Source organism: Strix aluco, chromosome 18 (assembly GCF_031877795.1).
Source record: "Strix aluco isolate bStrAlu1 chromosome 18, bStrAlu1.hap1, whole genome shotgun sequence".
Taxonomy (NCBI): domain Eukaryota; kingdom Metazoa; phylum Chordata; class Aves; order Strigiformes; family Strigidae; genus Strix; species Strix aluco.
Window position 1 is genome coordinate 14,771,085 of NC_133948.1, and position 13,665 is coordinate 14,784,749.

The window sequence follows — 13,665 nt, forward strand, 5'->3', positions numbered from 1 at the left end:
TAGATTTTAGTTCACTTTTTTATTTTGACTGTAATGCAAACAGGCATAAGTATTCCATAAAATCAGAAGATTGGAACTATACAGAAAGAGGTGCATGCTTTAGAACAATGTGGATATCTTGCAAACAGAGCCAGAGTCAGTCCGAGAGAGGGGGCTGGAGTACATTGTACGAATGGCAGAGATTTTAGCAGCATTGAGAGCTCAGAGGTAGGGGAAAACCATGTTTCTGACCGCTTAAAGCACTGGTAGGATCAAATACAACATCCAACTATCCCCACCCCTTCACTCCTCAGAAGAAACCTACCTTAGGATCACACGAAAAGCTACAAAATAAGCTAACCCCCCTCCACACATACCTGTCTTATGGGATGCAAAGGGAGAGTAAAGACAATGTGCCAGTCTTAAATCATGGCATCATTTTATAAACCAAATGAAGGCACAGTGACATGAGGAGGTGCTGAGGGGAGGGAGGAAGGAGCAGGAGGACCAGAGAGCAGCGAGAGGTTGGAGTCCCATCTAGCAGAGCAGAATTTACCCACATCTGAAGAGTTTAGAAAACCTCTGCACTGGAAGGTTTGGGAGTTGCCTGCCCCAAAGCTGCTACCCTTCACAGACCGGTCCCCTTTCTCATCTCGGCACCACTGCTCTTCAGGTAAAAGGCCACCCGAAAAAAAAAATCCAAACCAACCTTTGAGGCTTATGCTTTTCAAAGGTGCCTAAGGGAATCAAGGGAATAAATCCCTGTTCCTATTACAAAAATTAATTGGCACTGAATATCAAATTCCCTGGGCGCCTGGCAGAACTCATGTTTCTAACTACATGCAATCTAAAAAGCAATGAGTCCTGGCTGAAAGTCATCTTACTCTGTTCATCTACTGCCTGGGGAATTGTGTACATTCTAGAAGAGCTGGGGATGTTGCTGCAGGCCAGGGAACCTATTCTCAAGCTCTTTTCAGCATACAGATCCCAGGGTTTTTTGAAGGCATCTCAGGGCAGCAGAGCACATTTAACCTTGGGAATTGTGGACATTTGCCTATTTTGTAGAATTCTAGCAAAGCAGAAATTTTGCACTGAATTTCATTGGTTTCAAAGCCATCACTTCAATGCTGGGCTTGGGGAGATTCTGAAACACTGTCTTCTGTTTCTGGACACCCTGTTGAGTACTCAAAGTGTATTTTGTTAAGAGATGATTCCATGCCACGGTCACACAGAGAGAAACATAAAAAAGCAGGCTCAGAAGCAAGTAGCACTGGAGTCTCTTGTTGGAGTTGAACACATATTAAGGCAGTTTTGTTGCCCTTGGAATATTTTAAAATCTCCATTAGCAATTATCATGGGAACAAAGTATTTGATTTAATCCAAACCAATCTGATGTATTTTTTGTTTGCTTTCCCCACCCAAAACCAACACATGAAAACAAAACAACAACAATAAGCCCCAAATCAGTTAGATCAACTTTTTTAGTATTTAGTCTTTAAATTTTTAAGGTACCAAGAATGCCCCCAGAAGAAAAATACTTTGCACAGTGTTACTCACTAACAGATTTCTGATTCAGCCCTACAGAAAGCTGCGTGCAAACACCGCAGTCTGGCCATGCAGGAGTCTACCCGCAGCCCAGCTCCGCGTTCCTGCTTTCCCACAGCCCCAGGACAGCTTCTGCATGCTTTGGCCTGTGGATACAAGAGAAACCTCCGGTGTCTTGCCCACGTCCCCGCCGTGGTAATGAGGAGTAGCTGCAAAGCCTTGGCCTGTAAGCTCCTGTTCACCGAGGGATTCTCAGGGCAAGGCTTACAGGTTGGATTTTCTTGCCTTTGAAGTGCTTCCTCCCTCCTCCCTCCCCCGAAATCTGGCCAGGTAGGTACATGAATGAGTAAGGCAGGAAAGCAGCAGCCCTCGCAGTGAGGTGTTCTCACTGCTAAACAAGCTGTGACTGCTCAGCTATGAACTCACAATCTGCTTTTTTTCCCGTGATTTCAACGGCTCAAACTTCCATCACAGCCAAACATCTGTAGGGGTGGAGGCCAGGAGTTTCTAGTCTGCTTCATTCCTGGCACAGCAGGAAAAAGGTGTATCTGCATTACAATGCTTAAATATTTCATGAGTTGCCCTTGTACCCATGCTGAAATCAAGCCAATTTTGACCTCTGGTAAGTTCTGTTTTACTTCTGGAACCAAGTGCTTTAAAGCAGCAATCCCATTAGCTTTCTCCCACTCCCCTGATTTCCTATTAAATACACACGGCCATATGGAAGAAGCTAGAGCTCACATCTCCCTGTCGAGGGTAGATTTCAAAAGGATTAGTAGAGTCATGCATTGCAGGCAAGTGCAAGTGCAGATTGACACACACAAAAACACTGCCATCATGAAATTGCTGCCACTGCTGCTGCTGGGAAAGCCTGATCCTGCGAGCTGCTGAAACCCCCAATGCCACTGAAGCCGGTGGGTGTGGAAGGCATTTTGTATCCGGGAGGACTCAGATTCTACACTAATTTTGTCCAAGTTCGGGAATACAGTTTTCAAGAGCATTCAGCATTGGCTAAATTTTGCTCCTCCTGTTGTAGCAGAAGAAATTGTTATAAGAAAGAGTTACAGCAAAGTTGAATGGTCCTGAAAATGTGTCTCCATCTGTTCTGCAAAGGGACTACGCTCCCCTCCGGAACTATCAAAGCAATTGCAAAGTTATCAGAGCAATTCTGGAGCTGAGAACTGGTCCCCAGTGAAAGCAAGAACAAAATTTAGTTTTGAGCATAAAATTCTCGGTCCAAAAAATGCTGGGAACTCTCTGCAGCTTCCCCACAAGTATAAATCAGGGGACTGTAATGGCTTCAGTGGTCGTAAGTCAGGAGGCAGCAGCTTTGGCCTGGGCTTGGCACAAGTCCGTGAGGCTTCAGGCACAAACACGTCCTCTCCCCCCACTGCCAGCCCAATAAAAACATGGTCTCTGGTGCGTGGTAGGTGTTCACAGACCCGTGGTGCTTGCAGAAGGTGGTGTCCACTTTGCACCCACACTCTAACCTTGCACCACCTCCACACTCCTATAAAACCCCGTCACTGGGAGATTAATTGCAGAGCACGGCTGAGCAGGGCTGTCAGTTTGCTCTCAGTTATCCCAGAGGGAATTTGCCTACCCAGAATTTCACTTGTAAAATGAAGTAATCCATTCCCCTCAGCCCTCAGTCTGTGTGCTAGGAGCATGTCTGGAGAGAGCAGGAACAGGAGGGCAACCCCAGTGCAACAGCCTCTTCCCAGCACAAGGCACTAAGTCCATCGTCGTTCCCAGGACCCACCTGAGCAGCTCGCTGCACCTTTTGGTGGGACAGGCAGGGCTGAGGAGAAAGGAGGGCTCTGCAGAGGAAAGCAGTAGAGGGAGCCTGGGTTACAGCCCGGGACGGGGCGAGGGGCGTCGCATACTAACAGTAAAGGAACTAACGGAGCAATCGCAGTTAGACTGGACACAGGTTCATGCAGCTCCTGTCTCTTCCCATCCCCTCTTCCACATAAGTGCAGTCACGTTCGCTCAGGATGCAGCTGCAGGGTTGCCGGGCGTGCACGGACACATTGGCTCACACCACTCTGGGTGTGAACAGAGTCCCCTGCGCGACCCTGGGGACGCGTAGGCGCAGGGCTGGGGACAGGGAGCGTGGACAGCCCCAACTCAAGCCCCGTTTCTCTGGCCAGTATGGATGTGGCTGGTTCGGTTCCTCTAGTGCAACAACCTCAGGGCCACCCCGCAAGGATTGTGGAGGTGTCATCTTTGCGAGTCTACTCCTGATGACAGGAGTCTCATTATTTTCCTGCTGTCTCTCATAAATAGAAGAACAACAAACTCTCAGGCAGTCCTTCTGAGGAGATGAAATCTTTGAAGTCATCAACAACACAGGCAGTAGATACCCTTGTACTGAATGAACAACTTATTTTTCCCCGCTAGTGGACACAGCAGTTTGGGAAAACACAACCATTTCCCATGAGTTTTCAAGTTCATAGAATAACTTTCTGTGGACATTTGAAAGACCTATGAATTAAAAATCTTTGCAAAAAAAAACCCCGCTTCATGGTGTCTTGAAAATCAAATCTTCTGTTTAGAGAAGAGCCTCTTTATGTTTAATACCTGGGGAGCAAAAAGGAGCAGAGCTGCTTAAAATGAGCAGTAGTGGACATCTGCCAGGAGAGGGGATCCGGCTGGGTGTCCATCAGGTCCAGCAGCCCTCGCCGCAGGAGCCACGTGGGGCTGTGCAGGAGCCTGGACTGGCAGCAGGCACCCGGAGGTGACAGATCTGTGAACCGAGTGCCCAAGAGGCACAACCCCTCCATGGATGACACCCCCGAGCAGCTCCTGGCACCAGCCTGTGGCAGAGCTCACCTTGCTCTCTGCCGTTTATGCATGCCGGAGATACTGTGGCTACACCCACGCGTCAGAAATGTCACACCGAGATGAGCAGAGTCTAGACAACTGGTGGAAGAGCCGCATTGGTGGAATGATAACGCAGATCCACAAGTTTATTTCCCCCTTTGCTGTGGGAGAAAATTAAGCTCGAGGGGAGTGCTAAGCCCCTGCAGGTAAGGCGGATGAAGCAGAAGTTAAGACGTCTGAGACTGACTCAACAAAAAACAATGAATCAAAATTCCCAGTGGTGCGGCTTGTGAGGAGCGAACGGTCCTACTCAGGCAGAGGGAGCAGAGAGGCAGCTCAGAGCCCTGGGGGACATATTAACTTCATGGACCTTCACGGCAGGGAGGGTGTTTCTTCTCCGGGGCCAGGCAGGGAGACTGGCCTTAAAACAGCGTTTCCCTTCCAAAGGGCTCTGAGGGACTCACCTGCCTGATGCCTGCTGAATTTGAAACAGCTTTGGCTGTCTGCCCAGCGCAGACCCCTTTGGACATCCCACCAGAGGCAAGGCACACACCCTGTTCCCTTCTCCGTGGCCTTCCCTGCTGTTTCCACTGGCGGCTCAGGTGGAAGGGGGAGATAGAGGTGGCAAGCTTTGGGGTGCAGGAGAAGCAAGCCAATTCAGCTCAGGCACAGGCTTCCAGATGGGAGATGTTGTAGCGATACAGGCAGAAGGCAGGACAGGAGAAAACTAATTGCCAGCAACACAGGATGAGCTGGAAAGAGGACAAAGCAAGGGCATTTCTTTGGGCACTACCTCCTCTTCAGATTGCATCTCTCTTTCTACTAAATGGAGGGCCAGAGCACAAAGTCTAGAGCCAGCATCAAATTTCCCAAAAGAAGGGGATGAGTCTGATTTTTTGTCTTTAGTTCTCTTTGTGCAGCCATAGGATTGGGGGTTGGGGCCAGGATTGCCGTATGTTCACAGCCAGGGAGTTGTCTCCCACAGGCAGGACCAAATTCACACATCCCAGCAGCAAAGGGACCCAGCTCCCCCATCCCACTGCCTGCCCTGGGATTAGGGTCCGCAGAGGTGGACCATGGGCTGCCCTTTTTCCTGTCCTGCCCTGCTTTCACCTCCAGGTCACAAAGTCCCCAAGGCAGTGACACAAACCTGGCCTTGCTCCTGGCTCCCAGCCCTGCTCCGGCCGCCCTGGTAGCCCAGCGAGCGGGGCTGTGGCCACACCGTGGCAGCATTCATTCGCATTTTACTCCACGCTAGATACTCTGCCGGGACCACTAAAACGAAGACCTGGATCTCAAATTCTCCCAGTGCCTGGAGGCCTTTTGCTCTTGGATTTTGGGCTGGAGCTGCTTCAAGAATTCAGGGAGTCAAAGCTGCAGAAGATGGTCACAGCACGTGGAGATGTGGCCAGTGAAGCAGCAAGAAAGGGCCAGAGGACCTGGCTGAGGGTGGGGATAACTGCACAGCCTGGGGCCAGGGGAGCCAGCGCAGCTTGTACCATGGACTGGGAGAGCAGCAAAGCTCCTGCAGCGCTTTTTGTTCTGACTTTGGCTTAGGGCAGTTAATCTTAGCTCTCTGAAAGCAAGCTCACCATTGCAGCTCCTGGACAAACCCTCTGCTGTCACTGGTGCAGGTGCTTTGCTCCATACCAGCATCAGTGCACAGTTCAGCAGAGCAGGGGCAGGAGGAAGGGATCAGCGTCTACCAGCTCAAAATGTCAACCCCGTATCCCTGCCTCCAGCAAGAGCTGCAGCCATGCCCTGCTGCCCTCGTCCTGGTAGTGAGGGAGGACAAACCTTCTTCAGGGTGAGGAAGGGAGGAGAAGGAGGGACACCCAAGGTCACGCATGCTTTACCTTGCAGACAGCTTTTCTCTGTTAGAGGGACTGATAGCTTTCTGTGATTGTGTTAACAGATTGCTTTTGGGGCCAGATTTTTGCAGCAGGGCTGAGGTGTGAGCGTGTCAGAGCCCAGAATCACACAGCATCTTTACAGCTGATCTCACTTCCCTTCTCACATGAGATGTCCCGGCAGAGACAGCTTGTGCCGCTGGCAGGTGGTGCAGAGCCTACAGGGGGGACTGGCTTGCTACCGAGACGCCACATGTATTTCTCTTGGCAGGCAGGTCATTCCATGCTGGCACTTTCTGCTCCCAAAGGTGTGGAAGTGACTGGGGTCTGCTGTCCCAGAACTGCTCATGAGTCTGCGCTCAGGTGGAGCTGATGGACTCTGGGCTTTCAAGAGTCCTCGGTCAGCACAACCTCACCGAGGACCAGGAGAGTCCATAACCCTCCAAGTGCTGCCTTCCAAAATAGGCTTTGTTACCAGGAGGTGCTTCTTGCAGCTGGGGTTGGAGCCGTTTCTCTCCCATCCTCGTGGCTTTCCAGTCTCACCTGGGAGAGGGTTCACACATTCACAGCATGCAAAGCTCTGGAATGCAGCCGGTTCCTCAATCTCTCCCACCAGCATCATGGTGCAGATGACATATCTCCTGTAAAGCTCTCCGGAGGACAGCCTGGCCAAGCAGCAGTCATTGCCATGAGTTTTTCCCTAACGTACACATCAGCCTGTGTGTTCGGTGCTTGCTCCTCTGTGGGAGGACTTTCATGCTGGCGAAAGTGAGGACTGAGCAAAAGGAGAGGCTCTTGGGGAACAGGGAGCAGAGGAGTTGGCAAACATAGCACAGAGTCCATTTAGGAGAAATCATGACACATGAACCAGAGACATCCCACCCTTCAGATCAAAACAGACACATTTGTACCCAGGCTGCTTGGGGATGAACAAAGTTCATAGGCACGAGGGCATTGCACATCATCTGCCCCCAGCCTCAGGCATATGCCCAGGTCTGTACAAGTCCAAAGGAAATCCATGAAAACGCAAGGATTCAGCCAAGCCCTGAGCTGGGGAAAGGGGGAGCCAGCTCTGGTCAAGTGACAAGACCTAGCCATTGCCCAGCCCCTGCCAGCTCTGCTGTCCCCCAAAACACCAACAATGCAGATGATCGTGAAGGTGGTGATTTCATGCAGCTGCAAAATGCCCTCATGAGAAGAAGGAGAAATGTGAAGTTCTGTTAAGAGCCACTGCAGGTTATAAAGCCATCGTACTTCAGTGGGGAAAACCAGGGAAGGGAAAAGGAGTGAAAAGAAACGGCCACAGGACAAGAGCAAGAGAAAGAGGAAAAAAAGGAAATAAAAATCATCATCATCATCAGGACACAACAACAGGACGAGAGACAGAGCGCTTTCCATGGGCAGTTCCCCGAGGAAAAGGAGCCACCGTGTCTGTGAAATACAAAACCCAGTGCCCTCTGGCTGGAGGGGGCAGCAGGTGCTGGGACTGGTTTGGCATCCCCCTGGGGCGAAGGGTCCAGTTAGGAGCAGAAAACCCTGCAAGGGAAAGGGGAGAAAGAAAGGCTGACCTTAGAGGGAGCAGTGAGGAGCGTCTGAGCACCCTACCTAAGGACCTTCCAAGGGACCATGTTGTAGACAGGAATTTACAGAGGCCTTTGCAGCTGGCTGAGGTGGGCAGGTAGGTAACCCTTATCCCTACCTAGAGGTGGGAAACTGAAGCACTCTGTATACAGTGCAGACCCCAGAGTATGTGCTGCATCAGAGAAAAATTCCTACCAAACCTCAGGGATGTTGGAAAACCCACTCCAGCTCAGCTGGGCACTACATGGCACAGCCAGGAGTGCAGGGAAGGGGTTGTACCCCAGGCTACCGAGGGCCAGGACAAGGAGAAATATCTATGCAGCTGCCCATCCTTTATCTTAAATAATCCTTCTGCTCAGCCAGGGAAAATCCCACCATGACAGAGATGAGCAAATGGCAGAACATGGTAGAGCAGAAACAAACATAGCAAATGTCAAGGGTTTTTACTTCTTTTGATTGTTTTTACAACAGTGGAAAGAAAAGTCTCTAGATCTTTCCTAACTGGGCGTGCAGCAGCCTGGAGACCTCTCCCACCATGGGTACCTGCTGTCTGCACCCCTGGAGCCAGCCAGGCCCCCCTGCAGCCGGCACTGGAGCTGGGGAGAGCCACCCCTCTCCACGGGTCCTGCAAACCTTCCAGCCCGTCATCCACTGGCTCGCTGGCAGGGAGCAGAGGCAGGCAGTGGGCAGGACTCTTGTGCTTTGCGTTACCATTTGTACGGGACTGTCAGGTCTGAGCACACTGGTACAGTGGGTGCAATAACCTGGAAAGGTCGGGGGGGATTTGTCCTAGCGAGGTGACAGCTATTTCGGAGAAGCTGCCAGGCAGCAGCCTCTGCTTCCAGTGCAAACATCAAATTCCTTTTCTCAGCCTCTGCTTTAAGAAGGACCACATGTGTGCAAAAGTTAAAGCTCCCTTCCTCATCCCGCAGCCCACGCGCTTGGGAGATGACTGCAGGGGTTAAAATAAACATGTCAACTCACTCATCCGTATCCTTTTTGCTCTCCTCAATGAATGCAATAGACTCAGATCTAAGGCGGTTAGTCACTTCGTACGTACGCAGGGTGACTCCAAAAATATCCTCGTGGTACCGGCTGTCATCCTGAAACAGAGGATGGGAGAGGAGCAGTAGGAAAAAAAGAGTATTTACAAACAGTTGGTATTGCTGTGGCACCAGAAAGCTCTTGTGTTGTGGGTAGGTACCAGATACACAGCAAATATCCTGGGCCTGTCACAAGAGCTGGTGGGACAGGCAGGGCAGAGGGGCAGGAACAAGCAGGGAGGTGAAATGACCTTCCAAGGTCACACTGTGGGGCAGTGTCAGAGCTGCATTAGACCTCCTCAACTGCCGGCAACCCAGGGACTGCCTGGCCATCAAGGGGACAAGTAGCCTGAGGCCAGCCTGTGTACAAGAGCTTTTGCTTGAAAACCAGCCAAAACCATGGCTCTGGGCTTCCTCGGCCCCTGGATGGAGTGTGGGGCCATGGTTCAGAGGGATAGTCTTGCAGGAATTGGGCTGAGTTGTCCTCTGGGGCAGAAGTAGAACTGTTCGAGCATCCGTCCTCAGGCCTGTGCCCCAAACTGAGCTCACTTCTGCTTCAGCTGCAATATCTGCAGCAATGTGTTTGCCCAGGGGCAGCAGCCAGCCAACCCCACGGACAGAGGAGATTTTGGGAGGGGGACCCACAGTCTGCCCTGCTAACTTGCTGCAATGATGGAGGGACAGCGGGGACTTCACCAGGTGAAGAAGGCCTGTCTAGGCTACCAAGGGTGCCCGAAAGAGCTTGTACCAGTGCTCAGCACAGCATCACGCTCATCACGGGAGCTCAGCATGGGCTGAGGGGGATGCAGCCGGGAGCAGAGATCCTGCAAAACAAGGTGACTTCCACTGCGCACCCAGATCTTGGGAAGATCACGCTCCCGACCTTGCCCGGGTGCAGGCGGCGTGGGTGGGAGCCGCAATCCCCGCCAGCGCCCGTCACCTCGGTGCTGCCCGCTCTGCAGGAGGAGGCACCAGGTGCAGCGCCCGTGGCAGGAGCTCGCGTGGTGTCTCGTGGTGCAGACGCCTCTCACCCGCAGCTTGCTGATGAAAGCGCCTGCCTCCTCCACCGACAGCTGGCCCTGCTGCCTCACGATGCGCTGAACGGTCTTGAGGACGTCCCCGGCCATGGTGACATCCCCGCAGACGTAGATGTGGCCTCCCTGCTCCTTCAGTGCTTTGAACACGGTTTGAGCCAGCTGCTCCTGTAACACGTCCTGCACGTATTTCTGAGGGAGGAGGAGGTGGGAGCTGAGATTAACTACAGCTCCTCAGCCCTATCCACCTGTGTGCTCCAGCCAGTTTTGTGTGCACCAGCTGCCTTCGAGGAGCGTGCCTGCGCCTCGCAGCACCCACAACAATAGAAAAGAGATGGGGAAAGCAGCAAAGCAGCGTTTCACTCTTGCATTTTCACAGCTTCACCATGTATCTCATTGCCAGGCCTGCTGAGGTGGCAGTGGGAATTCGGACCAGATGTTAGCACTGGCTCTGGGCTACCCCACCGGGTGACATCCCGCCTTGCCCACCTGCATGGGAAGATGTGCCTTTCCCCTCCTCATCTGCCTCTGCCTGGTGAGGAAGGCTGCAGTCCCCCAGAGCAAAACATGAGCAATGTGGGCACATATTCAGGCTGGTGCAGGGATGGGGATGCGCCCTGGGAACAGGGCTCCACTGGGAAGGGCACGATCCCACACGCTTATGCAACCAGAGTGCCCCAGGGCATGAACCGCTGCGGCTCTGCCAAGGAACCAGCATCTCCATGCCGTGTTGGCTGGCCATGGCCACCCAGGGCTGCACACCAGGGCCACAGCAGTGCCTGCCACGCACCTTTGGTTTGTCCGGTTCCCGGGAGTAGGCTGTGTACAGCTCTCTGAAGACACCTTGGGTTTTGGCAAAGAGCGTCTCCTCTTTGTAAATGTGGTCGATCCTGGACTGCCGGCAGCCAAATACCAGGATCATAGGACAAGGCTTCAGACCTGGGGAGAGATGGAGGAAGCACTTAGCCCAAGGACCACTCATACCCCCTTTCTGCAAGCCACCTCCCTCCAGATCTGCCAGCAGCCCCAGCACCATGCACAGGACTGCCAGGAGCCTTTCCTGGCCAAACTGGGGGGCAGGAAAAACCAGCAAAGAGGAGTTAATGCACTGCCTGAGCCAGTGCATGGCCTGGGGTCACATGGCAGGGGCACTTGTGCCAGGTTTTGGGGAAAAATGAAGCTTTTTTTTTCTAAATAGTGTAAATGAGCAGTGAAAAATGTGTATTTTACATAAAAACGATGCCAGCGCTATAGTTCTGTGAAATTTTATGTGAAGATTTTAATAGAGTTTGTTTTGGGAGTTTGGGCTGACCTCCAAGCCTGCACCTGGGACAGTCGCTGGTTTGAGGAGCCCTTTTCCTTCCAGGGCAGCCCGGGCAGGAGACTGCCCCCCACTCCCCACACCACCAGCCCAGGGTTCCCGAGCACTGCTTGAGATGAGAAACAGGAGGAAAAAGCATCGACCCACCTTTGTGCTGGATTTCAAAAAGCCGCTGCTGCCAGAAGCTCCGGAAAGGGGCGATGCCGGTGCCAGGGCCGATGAGGATGCAGGGCACCTGGGGATCCTGGGGCAGGTGGAACCCGGGCGCACTGCACGCATCGGAGATACCAGTTAAACCCAAGCAGGATTTTCCCTCCCTCGCCTCTGCCCCCAGCAAGCTGAGACACCACCCAGAGAGGGAGGGGTAGGAAATGAGGTGAAACCCCATAAAGTGACATTTTAGAGCAGAAGAACTGCATCTGAGAGGGACCCACTTGATCACAAATCCAGCCCTGTTTTCCCTGCACCCTTAGTGCTTTGCAAAGAAGAATTGAGGGCAAAGAGCTCATCCTGCAAGAGGGCTCACCCCATCTTTTTCACCCCTTGCCTTTCATGGACCACTTACCCTCTTACAAAACAGGGCACTATTTCATCGGTCTGTATCCGATTGAGCCAAGAGGAGCAGACTCCGTGGTGGATTGGTCCTTCTCCATCTAGGGCAGGAGGGAAGGAGGGCTGTACGTGGCACACCAGCCAACTACTCCAGTTGCTTTCCTTTCTGAAACCCTCCCTGATACATCCCACATGAACACCTCACTGAAACATTTCGTATCTCTGCATCCATTCTCCATGAATGTGGTAGAACTTTGGCACTTGGAGCCCTCTGTGGAGCTACGCAAGTTCACACAGGACCCAGCCCTGGGATAGCTGGACATCCACAACACTTAGGAAGCACACTTCTCTTTTGTCCTTTTTGGCAGAAGCAGCACCACACTGTGGTGCTTCCAGACACAAGCCCTCCATGGCAGCCCCAGATGAATGGCCAGTGTCTTCCCCTGTGTCCTACCTGTTGCAGGGGTGCTGGGGCTGTGTCCATCTACACCAGGGCTTCTTGGACACATCCGTGCTTGCACAGGTACAGAAATTTCACTAGTTGTGGCAATGCAGACTGTGGTGTGGGCAAACATGATCCTACATGGAGCTTGGAGCCACCATGGCTAGTCTGCTGGTACCTGACCCAGACCTGGCATCGCTGCAACACACTCCCCTTTGATGGATGGCCATCCTCCATAACATGGGACAGCAGTGTCATGGGTTGAAGGAATCTAGTCACTGCAGCAGGTAGAAAGGCTTTAAAATAACATCTCTCTGCCAAAGACCTTGTGGTGTTGCCCTTGTGCTAATGCTCCCCACACCAAGCCTATCTCCACTGACCCCTGCATGAGCATGGTACCTCTTGTGCGGTAGGAGACCACTGCCACGGTGAGGTGGACCTCGCCTGGGTACATCTCTGGGGAGGAACTGATGGAGTAGTAACGTGGTTGGAGGAGGGGGAGCTGTGTGAGCAGCAGTGTGGAGGGCATCTGCACAGAGGGGAACTCCTCCAGCACCTCCACGATGGTGGGGTTCTTGGACCACTTCCATTCCTCATACTCCTGCAAGCCCTGCAAGCAAGAGGGAGGGAGGGAGGGATGAGAGAGCTGCAGCATCGACCTCTTCCAAGCCAGGTGCCTCAACCGATGTCCCACCAGGCCTATGGCAAAGCTGGGCTGGGTGGCAGTGAAGGCAGGCAGGAGGAGCTCTGCTCTCACGTGTAGAGACTCAGCCTTACCACATCATGGGGTGAAAATGCCCTGGGATTGTGGTTGCCCCAGGGCCTTGAAGAAATGGGGCTTGGGGTCTGAGGCTTTACCTTGCTAAGGACCTGCAGACGTTTCTTCTCCTTGTCACTGGTGGCCAACAAAGCAAACTGCTGCAGCAACAGGGGTGTGGGAGGGGTGGTGATGTCCAAATAGTACTTAAAAGCCTGGAAGATGGTGCATGGTGGGACACGGTTCTCATCTGTCCAGTTACTGATGACACCTGCCAGGAGGGAATTCAGCACAAGCATGGGATCAGGTGAGCATAAGAGCCAAGGTGGACAAATCCTTGCTTTTATTCCCCTTACCAGCTCTGAGACAGTGAATGATGAAGAACTGGAAAGAAGAGTCAACGAGATATCCTCATGCTGCAAGTGGGATGCTGTACAATGAGCACAAATATGAGTCTGGTACTCCACCACCATCAGCCTCGGTCACTCTGAGTTAATACTGTTTTCCATTTCTTGTTATACTGTGCATGGCAGTAGTATATCAGACTTATCCCTGAAATTTAGTGTTGGGATGGTCCATTAAGATCCCTTAACTCTTCTTTCCAGTCCTAGACATTGATTTTCCCATGAGAATATAAACACCTTTATTTTTTCTGAAGAATAAGGTAATATCTTCCCCAGGGCCCTGCTCACCCTTCAAACCCTTGCTTTACATCCCAAGTGCAGATGAGCAATG

The 13,665-nt window shown here is 52.3% G+C and overlaps 1 protein-coding gene across 3 annotated transcripts in view; it reads right to left on the bottom strand.

The window, feature by feature from the left end:
- Positions 1–13,665, bottom strand: part of NOS1 (nitric oxide synthase 1) — a 76,820-nt gene continuing 63,155 nt past the window's right edge. For 2 of the 3 annotated variants that reach the window (XM_074844108.1, XM_074844109.1), the window contains exons 22-29: positions 13,032–13,201; positions 12,573–12,783; positions 11,745–11,832; positions 11,327–11,448; positions 10,649–10,797; positions 9,856–10,050; positions 8,766–8,884; positions 1–7,736 (exon numbers count right to left, since the gene is read on the bottom strand). In XM_074844108.1, coding sequence (XP_074700209.1) covers positions 7,721–7,736; positions 8,766–8,884; positions 9,856–10,050; positions 10,649–10,797; positions 11,327–11,448; positions 11,745–11,832; positions 12,573–12,783; positions 13,032–13,201 — 1,070 coding nt within the window. In that variant the 3' untranslated portion in view covers positions 1–7,720. The remainder of the gene's footprint in view (positions 7,737–8,765; positions 8,885–9,855; positions 10,051–10,648; positions 10,798–11,326; positions 11,449–11,744; positions 11,833–12,572; positions 12,784–13,031; positions 13,202–13,665) is intronic. The other variant, XM_074844110.1, reaches the window with a different exon arrangement.